Genomic DNA, 12,765 nt, shown 5'->3' with positions numbered 1-12,765 from the left:
CTTGTCCTGCATTTTTTGAAGATGACCAGGGACATCAGGGTGATGCGAGCTGGATTTCAGGGAGGCAGAGCTGCGCCCAGCGGTCAGCTGCGTTCTCCCGCAGAAAGGCCGGCGGTGGGACAAACGCCAGGATGGCCGGGGGTGACCCGGGATTTGGTGGCTGCGTCCTCGGCGTCTCCAGGCACTCCCCAGGCCTGCGTGGCCGCCGCGGTTCCCATCTGCCCGTTCCACCTGGCGCAGACACCCCCTCGCCGATGGGTCTCGGGGTCAGTCCATCTGCTCAGACACTTTCCCGAGGGGCGGCTGCTGAGCAGGCTCTAACATCCCGGAGCCATGGGGAGAGCTGGGTGCAGGTGGAAGCCAAAGGGGGTGAGCAGCCCTGGCTCAGGCCACCCCCGCCCCAGGGGTGCTAGTCCTCCTCGAACATCCCTTTTGGCAAACATCCGAAGCTCTGAGGATATAGAGACGCAGGGGAAGCAGCCCCTGACTGAGAGAGCCTCAAGGCAGACGTGGTGATTCGGATACATTAAGATCAGAGGCTGTGGCGGTGGTGGTCACAGTTATAGTAATAGTAGCAGCAGCAGTAGTGACAGAAGGAGGAGCCGCAGGAAGAACAGCTGTCATCATAAGTGGCATTTAAGCACTTTATTATCTCATACTCTTAATTCCAATTTCTTTCCTTCCTTCCTTCCTTCCTTCCTTCCTTCCTTCCTTCCTTCCTTCCTTCCTTCCTTCCTTCCTTCCTTCCTTCCTTCCTTCCTTCCTTCCTACTTTCCTTCCTTCCTTCCTCTTTCCCTCCCTCCCTCCCTCCTTTCTTGTTTTCTCTCTCTCTCTCTCTCTCTCTCTCTCTCTCTCTCTCTCTCTCTCTCTCTCTCTCTCTCTCACTCAGTCATGAGTCCTAAAGAGTGGCCGCAGGCTCTGTGGGCAGAGTCCCGGCTGCCAGGCTGCTCCGACCCGGGGCTGGGGGAGAGCTTTGCCTTTCCGCCCCTGCCTGCGGGCTGTGCCTTCCTTGTGACGAGCACCCACAAGGGCTGTGACTCCCGGGTACTTTGGAGAGCGTGAGATCCTCCTGTTGGATTCCTTTGCTCCCATGTCTCCTTCATGTCCTAAGGAGACGGAATACTTCTGGACAAAAAGGCCTGAGTCGGCTCCGAGGGGTCACTCGGCTACTCTGGGCCGTGATCCCCTAAAAAATATTGCAAGGAAACAGGTAAGCCTGACTTGGCCAGGGTCGCACGCCATCCTCTGCCAACTGAGCCACCTCAATGCCCCCAAGCTCCTTAACCTCTGCCTCGGTGTCCTTAGCTACAAAATGGAGTAATTGTAATAATACTTCCCTGGCAGAGTTGTCCTAAGGATTAAATGAGGCAGAATGTGCCCTTAGCCTAGTGCCCTGCATACAGTCAGCACTACATAAATGCTTATTCCCTTTCCTACACCAATGAAACTACAGGTGTTAGTTTTCCTATCTTATCCTTGTGATTTAAAGGAGAAAACCACAACCAGCCTGCCCCCTGCTCCCGGGTGATGCTCAGAAAGCACCACCACCAAGCTTGTGGATGTGTGGGGGTCTCAGAGCGGGGCTAGAGCAGGGGCTGAGGCTGGGAGGCCAGGAGGAAGAAAGGAGGAGGAAGAGGAGAGGGAGGGAGGAGGGAAGCGAGAGGCAGGGAGAGGAGAACCAGGAGAAGGAGGGAAAGGGGAGGTGGAAGAAGCAGCAGAAGTGGAGGGAGGAAGAGGAGCAGGCGGCACCATGGAGAGCGCCGAGGGCTGCACTGGAGCCAGATCTCACCTTGAAGAGCCTACCAAGGTGAGCCCTCCCTCAGAATCCCTGCTGATCAAAGCTTCCTGGAGAGCTCCGCTGACCTAAGCTAAGTAGCCCCCAGAGACCATGCGCCTCCACTGGGGCTTGTTCCACAAAAGGGCGCAGGAGGCTGGGAGCATGAAGGCAGCCCCAGGCCGGAGGCTGGCAAGCACCTGGAGGTCACACCTCATGCCAGGCTGGGTGGGGGCTTGACCCTGTGGAGGCTCAGGGGCCCCGACAGGAGTCCAGGCCTGAGGGAGCCCACAGCTCATCACAAACGTTTTAGGAGAAGGAAGAAGACGCTCTGCTCTAAAAGCTGGAGAGGGAATTTAAATGTGTTTCTGTCTTTAAAATTAACTCTGACTCCAAATGCTGCCAGACCAGCCAGGGTTTGGGCACCTGCCCCACACAGGACCAGGGATTTATTAATCAGCCTCAGCCAGAGCAGGGCCCCACGGTTACAGACGGGGCTCCCACGTCCACTCTGCTGGGCCCACAGGAAAGACGAGGGTCTCCATCATTAACCCCCTCCCCCGGGGGCCTTCGGGGATCTACCGATCCCAGAAGTAAATGACATAAGCAGTCTACAGAGAGGTAGAGGAGACTCTGCAAGCCAGGATGGAGGCTGGAAGAGACTCTGCAGAGACAAGTCCGTCCATCCAGAGAGGGGCTGCAGCCGGAGTCCTTCTCTGGTAAAGGGACACCGGGCAGCGCCGCTTTTGGCCAGGAAGCTTTAAATCACACAATAAAACAGGAGAGAGAACCCGAATTCAAGAACAGCCTTGAAAACAAAGTACTTTGCAGGCACTTTTCAGGGGAGACAGGACCTTCTGTTTTGGCCACGAGCATCAGGTCTCCCTACTGCCATTTATCCTGAAGCTAACATTACTTTATTAGCTGTAGGATATCAGCTGGAAGGTCAGGTGCCACCATTCCAGGTCCAGGGGGATGAGGAGAGGGCTGGCCGTAGGACCTCCACATCAAAGATCAGCCATCCACAGCCGCCACCCTTTCCCCTGGTCACCCCTGGACCAAGCAGGTACCAACCAGGCCTCCCGTTGCCTCCTGCAAAGGTGGGGGCATTCTCTTCTAAGAAATTGTTAAGGGCCAGAACTCTGAACTTGAAACAAAGGATTGAAACAAGCTGCTAAGTCAGTGGAATTGATAGAGACAATGACTATTTAGCATGGTGCTTAACAGTTCTCTAGTTCAGTACATGTCTTTAGTATTATTCTAGTTCTATAAGATTCACATCTTTGATAAGAGACGATGTAATCTCAGACAAACTCAGCCAGAATCAGAACTAAGGAAGACAGAGAAGGGGTGGCAGGCTCTCCTCCTTTGCTTCTCCACTGAAACCAAGATCCGGAAGGCCTCCAGAAAACTAGCTGAGCCCCAAGTGAAGGAGACAAGACTTTAAAGGAGACAATAAAGGATTTGGACTTTAATCCCTGACTGCATTTGGGGTGATTACTCTAAATTGAAACAAAGGTTTCCTCCAGAGAACCTCAAGAAAACCCCAACAAGAGAAGATTACACTTTAGAAAAGAATATTACATTTTGGCGCCCAATGTGGAGCCAAGAACCTTTATCTGTGACCCAGAAATTAGGGTGAGTACAAAAATAGACAAGGAAACTTTGTTAAGGGCTAAAGTTGTATTTCAGCTAAAATAGGAGAGATGTTTAGAAAACAGCCTTCTTTTCCAATTCAAGGAAATGAGAAAAAGTGTCCTGTTGAACACTGATTGTCAATATGTGGGGGTTCCTCTCTCTAAAAATGAGGTTAGTTTAGAAATCTGGACACGGGCTTATCCTGTTAGATTCTACTGGGCATAGGAGAATGGGACGAACCCCCACACTTATTCCACTAGCAAATGGGGCCAGTTCATGGTGATTAACAACTGAAAGAGTCCCACTGGGAAGCACGTCACCCACAAGTCATTCAGAAAGAACTCAAACACCTTGGAAAAGTATGTTTCTGAACCAAAGCCACAAAGGCGGCACAAGAAAGAGAAACGTTCTAATGGCATTTTCTTTTCTATTATTTTGAGAAAAATAAGCAGGCTCAGGAGAAGAGAGGGCGAAGGCAGAGAGAACGGGAGGAGCACGCTGCAGCCGCCGCGATTCACGGAGAGCGCGGGATCTGTTATCAGGCACGGCAAACCCCTTCCCAAACTTCAGAGCAGGTCTTAGGGTCATCTCAGATACAGACACACACACAGAGCCAAAAAGCCGTGCCAACCCAGGAAGCGATTTGGACCAATTCTGAGGACGGGGGAAGAAAAGCCTCCGACAAGGAGACCGGAGCTTCTCCGGCTCGAGCCGGCCCGGGAGGGGGTGAGAATGATTTCCCTGGGCCTCGATCTGGGGGCACATCTGGCCAGTTTTGGGGCATCCGATTGGCACAGCTCTTTGATAAAATAGGGATTACTAGGACTTCCACAGAGTCAAAAAGAAAAATATTCACAAAGTACGAACTTACCAAAACAGACAATAGTAAAAGTGGGGAGGAGGGTCAGCAACCAGGGGCAAGAGAAGAGAAAACAGAAAGTATTTTAATTAGGGAAATCTCAAAACAAATAAGCAGCAAATGGTAGCAAACAAATGTTGAAAATGCAAGCATCCACTAAAGTGTTTGTAAAAGAAAAGCAAAAACCAAACATGCAACAAACTGGGCAGCTACGAAGCCAGAGGTCCGGCAGAGGTGGACACGCGCGGGGTTCGGACAGGACAGGGACGCGGAGGTGTCTCTGAACATGCAGGAACACGCAATGACCGAGTGACATGGACGCTCTAGCTAATGGAAAGGGTCGAATTCAGGGGTCGATTTAGTGTCATGCCCACAAGAAACAGTGGCGGCTCAGAGGCTCTCATTTTCGCCCTTTGAGATCCAATTTCTAGCTGCTCGAGTGCTCCAGGGAGAAAAAATATCAGAGGAATAAAGCCTCTGGTGAGACTTCCCAGAAGCAAAGAAATGGGTTTCTTTTCGGGCTGGTGGTGACGATCTGCTTTTAGGAACCAGACTGCCGAATTAACATCAGCGACAATTTAGTGGCTTCCTAAGGAAGAAAGATAAAGGGCAGCTCCTGATTTCAGTGGTGGAAGAAGTCTGTCCACCACATTTCTGTCTGGACCCACGAATCAGGATTACTCCATAAGGTCAGAGAAAAATTGAAGTCGCTCTATGATAATCCCGGGTGCGTACGAGTGACAAAGTGAATGAAATGTCACCTGCTGCCTCCAGCTCACTTTACTGTAAAATCCAGAGGGGATTACATTTTTTTTTTTCTGAAGCAGTTGGGCTTAAGTGACTTGCCCAGAGTCACACAGCTAGTGTCTGAGGCCAGATTTGAACTCAGGTCCTCCTGACTCCAGGACTGGTGCCCTAGCCACTGCACCACCTAGCTGCCCGGCCTTCATTATTTTAAGGTATGTGGGAGGCCCCTGAAACGGAAAGGCTGAATTCCTTTAAAGCGCCCGCCTCTCCACAGATTCTAAAATGCGCTTCCCACAGCACGGAGCTTTTCCATAACCTGTGTAAGGAAAGCATTTGCCGGGAGCCCTGTCGGCCTCCCAGCGTGGCGGCCGCTGACGTCTCCCGCCCTCCCGAGACCTCTGAACGCCGAGCCCAAATCGACCTCTGGGGGGGAAGCACCACGTGGCCTTAACCGAGGAGGGATTCTGGTCAGACGACAACGCTGGGAGGATGCAGACGGATGAGGGACGGGCGGGCTCATTCGCCAGGGATCTCATTAGTGAAACATCTCCTCCTCCATGCAGGCCCCGGCCGCCCTCCCGCTCAGGGTCCACCACGAGGACGGTGCTCCCGACAAGGTCTCTGGTTAATGGTCAAGGGCAGACAGCGACACGGGCCCAGCTAGCACAGGGGGCCAAGCAGGCGCGGATCGCATCAACCTGGGAGCGGCTTTACCTCACTCAGCCGGTACCTACCTCCCAGCCCGTGCTCTGTGTGGTAAAAAGCAGAAAAGGCCACGTCACACGCGCCGGCTCGGGCTCCGCGCGTCAGGAACCACACAGACCGCGCCGCCACGCTCCCCCGAGACCCTACCCCCACCCGGTCCCCCGGGGTCCTTCCGGCCGTCGCTGCGTCAGCTCCCGGCCCTCCCTCTCGGAGTCTCACGTGAAGGGTTTCTTAGGAGTGTCCAACACTCGCACACAGGCCGGCTCTGACCCGGGGTCTGCTTGGGGGAGCCCTTGGGCCCCCTGGCAGAGGCAGGACAAGCCAGTTATGGGATAGGATCAGGGTGGGCCGGGCCTGGGGAGCAACAGCTGAGTAAGGAGGGCGGGAGGGGACCCTGGGCCCATCCTGTGCTAAGGGCTGGGGGACTACATGGGGGCTTCTCCAGTACAGACCCCGCAGTGAAGCACAAGCCGGCCTGGGCCGAAGGCCATGCCCGTCGGGACGTCCCAGGGGCTCTAAGTCACGCCCTGGCACAGGAGTAAGGAGGCTCGCCCGAGCCAGAAGGGGCTCTGTGTGTGCTGGGAAGCTCAGCTCAGCACCGAAGTCCTGCCCCCTCCGGCCGCCACGGGGCAGACCGAGAGCTGTGTCCTCCGAGCTACTAAGCTGCCGCAAGGACCAGGGGTTTCCAAAGGGCTGAGTCGGCCAGCTCGTGGCAGACCCGGCGCCCACCCCACGCCCTCCGCTGGCCCCCGGCTAGGATTCTGACCGGCCTCCTCTGTAACCCAATCAAGAGGGTCAGCGCAGGGGCCGCGCTCACACGCCGCTCTCCGTCTTACCTGATGAACGATTTTGCTGAACGCCTCTTGGAGTTTACCATGAATGATGGACAGCTTCTTGGCGTCCCGGTTCGCTTCATGAATGGGAATGAGCACTTTGTAAACTTCATTAACTGCCTCGTACATGCCGGCCTGAGGGGGAGCACGAGGTGGTCACGGGTCCAGGGGTGGCCAGAGAGAGGGAGCCGGTCAGGGCCCCAGAGACAACCAGAGTGGGGGGCTTGGGGGAGCCGGTCAGGGGCCCAGAGACCGCTGAGCTGGGGGAGGAGCTGGCCAGGGTCCTGACGGCCCGGCTGTGCTCCTGGAGAACACTCCCGGAGGGACATCCATCCGCCCATCCCACTGCCCAGCCCGCACGTCCCACAAGGCCCATTCATGCCCGGGCTCCCAGGACGGGGCCGGGGAGGGCAGGAAACCGGCCTACCATGGAGAAGGAGGCCGCCGCCTGCTCCAGCAGCCCCACCAGCCCGGCCTCCGTGAAGTACTTTCCCGAGCAGATGCCCTCTTCGTCGGGAGACACGACGTCGTCCGACACGGCCGACTCCTCCAGGACGTTGGACGAGATGTTCTGTGGAGGGGGGCTCGGTGAGAGGCATCTGCCCCCAGGCTCCCAAAGGCCTCTGGGAGGGGTCTCATTGAACAGGGGAGAAACCGAGGGGCAGGGAAGCTAAGGGGCTGCTTCAGGGCCAGGAAGGGCTGTGGCTAGATTTGAATCCAGGTTCCTCAGGCTCCCTGGCTCGGTTCTGGACATGAGCTCAGCCCCAAAATGTGCTCCCATTGAGCGAAGCACTGGATTCAAGTCCCGCCCCCGCTACCAGACCGCTCTAGGAGGGGAGGTTCAGCCTTAGCTTGGCCATCTCTTCCTGTGGGCAGGACCTAGCACGGAGGGAGAGTGGCCGCGGCCCGAGCAGGCCAGCATCACTTCAGGGGAAAGGCAGAATCCGCACCCGGCACCCAGCTCGGACCCTGCCCCTCCTGCCCGCCGTCTGCCCACGGGCCCCACCTGGAAGGTCACGCATCCCACGGGCAGGTACTTCCGGTCCTCCAGCATGCTCAGGTACTCGGCCACCAGCGCGGCCGAGTGCACCAAGCACTGGGCGGCCTCGGCGTGGTTGCTCCTCTCCGAGTGCTTGCCCGCCATGTTCTGCAGCCAGGTCAAGCGCAGGTCCGGAGACGTCTGGTAGCCCTTGGCAATCCTAGGGTGGCAGGGACAGGCCGCGGAGCTGGAGAAGGGGCCCTGCTGCGGCCACGGGGAGCCTGCGCCGCGGTCCCAGGACGGCCCCTTCTCCCTGGCCACGTCCGGCCTGTTCCCCGTCCCCTTCACACAGGGCTTGCTTGAGCCCTCCCCCCCCAAGCTCCTTGAGGGCAGGATCCCTCTGCCTTGCTTGGTCTCCCCAGCCCCTAGCGCAGGCCGGGCATGCAGTAGGTGCTTGATAACTGGTGACTGGGCGCCTTTGTTAGGGGCCACTTGGGTGCCACAGGAACACGAAGGACTGTAGAGGCCCACGATCCCCAGAGGCCGTTGGCAGGAAGGGGAGGGAGCCCACCCTGTGCTAAAGGGTGCTCTGGGGGGTGGGGTCGAGACCCGGCACTCAAGGGAAGCAGGGCCTGCTCCCCCTGCTGGTCTGGGGGTCCCCAGGGTGGCCCCACCTGTACATGAGGTCGATGAGCATCTCGGGGTCCTCCTGGTGCTCCTTCATCTTCACCGTGTCAGAGAGGATCATGTGGAGGTTGAAGACGAGATCCTGCACCTGTGGCCAAAGAATGGTCAGGGAGGCCTCCCCGTGGCCTCAGTCATCCTTCCTCCCTGCCCCCTTCTCATGGCCACGGCCACCCCACCCCCACCCCCAGGACCCTCTGGCCACCGACCTGGTCCGGGAACGTGGTCTCCCGCAGCTCCAGGTCCTCCTCGGCGTACGTCAGGATGGTCTTCAGGGAACGGCGCAGGAACTCCTCGTTAAAGCTCTGCGAGGTGCCCACCAGTGACGAGAGCGACATGGTCACCTGCATCTTGACGCGGGCAAAGTTCTGCAGGGGTGGGGGGCAGCTTAGTGCCAGGGGCCGGGCGGGGCCGAGGGCACATGGCCGTGCCCCCCGAACATCCACGCTCACACTCCCCCACACAAACATGCCCACAGTACCCTTCCTTCACATGCCCACCCGACTTTCTTAGATCTCATGATCACCATGGCCATTGTGGCCCTCTCAGCCCCCTTACAACAGGCTAGTTAAGCCACAGACACGCTCTTTGAGTCAAGGCCGGCTTCGGCGGCTCTCCCGGAGCCCACCACTGGAATCAGCGGCCCGCAGAGTCAGACTAGCCCAGTGCAGGGCAGCCAGGCGGCTCCACAGGCCCGCAGTGCCAGGCCCGAGCTCAGGAGGCCTCAGACCCTTCCTAGGGGACCGCGGGCAAGCCCCTCCCCCTGTCTACTTCTGTGTCCTTGGGGGTAAAAGGAGCCAGAGACGGCCGAGCTGCCCCAAAACCCCCAATGGGGCCCCAAAGGCGGGACATGCAGAGCAACTGGAATGAGCCCCTGAACACAGGCACCCCGTAGCTCCGTATCACTGATGGGCACACAGAGCACTGCCTGCCCACCTCCTTCCCTCAGTCTGCACTCTTGTAGAGCACAGTAGGACCCTGGGGCCTGAGAGCACACAGTAGGACTGAGGACCTTGAGATTACACAATAGTGCTATGGAGCCTGAGAGCAGCTAATAGGGCTGCAGAGTCTGAGAGCACCTAATAGGGCTGCAGAGTCTGAGAGCACCTAATAGGGCTGCAGAGTCTGAGAGCAGCTAATAGGGCTGCAGAGTCTGACAGCACCTAATAGGGCTGCAGAGTCTGAGAGCAGCTAGTAGGGCTGCAGAGTCTGAGAGCACCTAATAGGGCTGCAGAGTCTGAGAGCACCTAATAGGGCTGCAGAGTCTGAGAGCAGCCAATAGGGCTGCAGAGTCTGAGAGCAGCCAATAGGGCTGCAGAGTCTGAGAGCACCTAATAGGGCTGCAGAGTCTGAGAGCAGCTAATAGGGCTGCAGAGTCTGAGAGCACCTAATAGGGCTGCAGAGTCTGAGAGCAGCTAATAGGGCTGCAGAGTCTGAGAGCACCTAATAGGGCTGCAGAGTCTGAGAGCAGCTAATAGGGCTGCAGAGTCTGAGAGCAGCTAATAGGGCTGCAGAGTCTGAGAGCACCTAATAGGGCTGCAGAGTCTGAGAGCACCTAATAGGGCTGCAGAGTCTGAGAGCACCTAATAGGGCTGCAGAGTCTGAGAGCAGCTAGTAGGGCTGCAGAGTCTGAGAGCACCTAGTAGGGCTGCAGAGTCTGAGAGCACCTAATAGGGCTGCAGAGTCTGAGAGCACCTAATAGGGCTGCAGAGTCTGAGAGCACCTAATAGGGCTGCAGAGTCTGAGAGCAGAGTCTGAGAGCACCTAATAGGGCTGCAGAGTCTGAGAGCAGCTAATAGGGCTGCAGAGTCTGAGAGCAGCTAATAGGGCTGCAGAGTCTGAGAGCAGCTAATAGGGCTGCAGAGTCTGAGAGCAGCTAATAGGGCTGCAGAGTCTGAGAGCACCTAATAGGGCTGCAGAGTCTGAGAGCACCTAATAGGGCTGCAGAGTCTGAGAGCACCTAATAGGGCTGCAGAGTCTGAGAGCACCTAATAGGGCTGCAGAGTCTGAGAGCAGCTAATAGGGCTGCAGAGTCTGAGAGCACCTAATAGGGCTGCAGAGTCTGAGAGCACCTAATAGGGCTGCAGAGTCTGAGAGCACCTAATAGGGCTGCAGAGTCTGAGAGCACCTAATAGGGCTGCAGAGTCTGAGAGCACCTAATAGGGCTGCAGAGTCTGAGAGCACCTAATAGGGCTGCAGAGTCTGAGAGCAGCTAATAGGGCTGCAGAGTCTGAGAGCAGCTAATAGGGCTGCAGAGTCTGAGAGCAGCTAATAGGGCTGCAGAGTCTGAGAGCACCTAATAGGGCTGCAGAGTCTGAGAGCACCTAATAGGGCTGCAGAGTCTGAGAGCAGCTAATAGGGCTGCAGAGTCTGAGAGCACCTAATAGGGCTGCAGAGTCTGAGAGCGCCTAATAGGGCTGCAGAGTCTGAGAGCACCTAATAGGGCTGCAGAGTCTGAGAGCACCTAATAGGGCTGCAGAGTCTGAGAGCACCTAATAGGGCTGCAGAGTCTGAGAGCACCTAATAGGGCTGCAGAGTCTGAGAGCAGCTAATAGGGCTGCAGAGTCTGAGAGCAGCTAATAGGGCTGCAGAGTCTGAGAGCAGCTAATAGGGCTGCAGAGTCTGAGAGCAGCTAATAGGGCTGCAGAGTCTGAGAGCACCTAATAGGGCTGCAGAGTCTGAGAGCACCTAATAGGGCTGCAGAGTCTGAGAGCACCTAATAGGGCTGCAGAGTCTGAGAGCACCTAATAGGGCTGCAGAGTCTGAGAGCAGCTAATAGGACTGCAGAGTCTGAGAGCGTGCAGTAGGGTTGCAGGCCAGGCACCACAAATGCAGAGGAACTGTCTCTTGGCACTGAGAAGGGGGAGCAGTGTCCCACTGGGGTTCCCCTTTTCCTTGTCACACTTTCCTTCTCACCCCAGACAACAGCTGCCCCTTGGGGATCCTCCCGGTGCCCAGCTGGGCACCCCGACGTCCCCGGGACCCAAACGAAGGGCAGCTGAGGGGTGGACGGTCGCTGCCCCGACTCCGGGGGCCCCACTGAGGTTCTCACTCAGCATTAAAGGGGACCGCTGGTGCCCATGTCCTGGCAGCACCGGAGGCAGAGCGGGCCCAGGGAAAGGCCACCAGCGCCCCCAGACCGCCCTGAATACTCCAGGACGGTGGAGGGCTGATCCCAGGGGTCCGAGGACCCAGGCCAAGAAGCAGCCGGTGGTGCTGTCCCCGCTTCCATCGCGGCTCGGCCGTGGGCCTGGGAAGTTGCTGGGCGCCCTGACCCGGGAGCTGCGTGGGGGGGCCCGAGGGGGTCTGCGGGGGGAGGGGGCCGCCAGCCAGCGGGGCTTACGTTGCCAATCTCGAAGTTCTGCCTCATCAGGAGGTACAGGGAGGCGCTGGCGTGGGAGCGGATGGAGCCGACGCTGCTGCTGCAGTGGCGCAGGAGGCGCAGGCAGAGGTCGGCGCACTGCTCCGTCTCCTCCTCAAAGAGCAGCTCGGGGAACTGTGGGGAAAGGAGACGTCGCTGGGGAGGGGAGCCGCTGCCCCAGCTTGGGGGGGAGACATCCCGCCCGGGGACTGGCCGGGCGCTGCCCCGGGGCCTTCTCAGAAGAACGGCTTCAGGAAGCACGGGAAAGGCTCATTTTCCACTGGCCGGGGGGAGGAAGGGGCCATTTTTGCCCGGCCCAGTTGGCGGGCCTGTGCCCACCCGGCCCTGGACGAGCCTCGAAGCTCGGTCTCCTCTGCCCTGACCCTTCTACGAGGCCCTGGCCGGTCTCCGCGCCCCCCATCGCCCGCTGGGGGTCCCTCGCTCCTGCCGGGACGGCCCAGGCCGAACAAGCCTACAGGGCTGCGGGACACCCACCTTGGAGACCAGGGCCCGCTGCGTGGCGAAGCAGTGCTGCAGGTAGAGGGCGCTCTGGTGGCAGGCCATGCTGTGCAGGAGCACCTTGAGCACCCCGCCCAGGATGCTCTCCTTGGATTCGGCCAGGGACACGGTCTGAAACACAGAGGGGGGGGGGGGGGGGGAGGCGCAGTCAGGGCCCGTCCTGCAGAGCCGTGGGGGGGGGGGGCGCAGTCAGGGCCCGTCCTGCAGAGCCGTGGGGGGGGGGGGCGCAGTCAGGGCCCGTCCTGCAGAGCCGTGGGGGGGGGGGCGCAGTCAGGGCCCGTCCTGCAGAGCGGGGGGGGCGCAGTCAGGGCCCGTCCTGCAGAGCCGTGGGGGGGGGGGGGCGCAGTCAGGGCCCGTCCTGCAGAGCGGGGGGGGGGGGGGGGGGGGGGCGCGCAGTCAGGGCCAGTGGGGGGGGTGGGGGAGGGAGGCACCTCCGAAACAGGGCTGAGCCTCCCGCCCCCTGCCCGAGCCTCCCGCCCCCTGCCCGATCCCCCCGCCCGGGCCGCCCCTTCCTTCCTGCCCCCCGGTACCTGCACGATGATCTCCAGCGTATCCAGGATGATCAGGTTGGCTTCGGTCGCAAGGTTTCCATCAATGAGGGCCTCGTGTTCGATCTCTGCCCGCGACCTGACGAAACGCGGGAGTAAAGAGGGATAAATCCAAGGG

The 12,765-nt window shown here is 58.6% G+C and overlaps 1 protein-coding gene across 4 annotated transcripts in view; it reads right to left on the bottom strand.

Moving 5' to 3' along the window:
* Positions 1-12,765, bottom strand: part of DOCK7 (dedicator of cytokinesis 7) — a 150,334-nt gene that overhangs the window by 7,745 nt on the left and 129,824 nt on the right. For 2 of the 4 annotated variants that reach the window (XM_074265760.1, XM_074265762.1), the window contains 9 exons: positions 12,630-12,726; positions 12,076-12,210; positions 11,563-11,715; positions 8,429-8,587; positions 8,210-8,310; positions 7,563-7,755; positions 6,984-7,127; positions 6,560-6,691; positions 5,753-5,767 (listed from right to left, as the gene is read on the bottom strand). In XM_074265760.1, the coding sequence (XP_074121861.1) occupies positions 5,753-5,767; positions 6,560-6,691; positions 6,984-7,127; positions 7,563-7,755; positions 8,210-8,310; positions 8,429-8,587; positions 11,563-11,715; positions 12,076-12,210; positions 12,630-12,726 (1,129 nt within the window). The remainder of the gene's footprint in view (positions 1-5,752; positions 5,768-6,559; positions 6,692-6,983; positions 7,128-7,562; positions 7,756-8,209; positions 8,311-8,428; positions 8,588-11,562; positions 11,716-12,075; positions 12,211-12,629; positions 12,727-12,765) is intronic. The other 2 variants (XM_074265761.1, XM_074265763.1) reach the window with 1 other exon arrangement.

Source organism: Sminthopsis crassicaudata, chromosome 4, assembly GCF_048593235.1.
Source record: "Sminthopsis crassicaudata isolate SCR6 chromosome 4, ASM4859323v1, whole genome shotgun sequence".
NCBI lineage: Eukaryota > Metazoa > Chordata > Mammalia > Dasyuromorphia > Dasyuridae > Sminthopsis > Sminthopsis crassicaudata.
The sequence above is the reverse complement of the archived record's forward strand: the minus strand, read 5'-3'. Positions and strand labels throughout refer to the sequence as shown.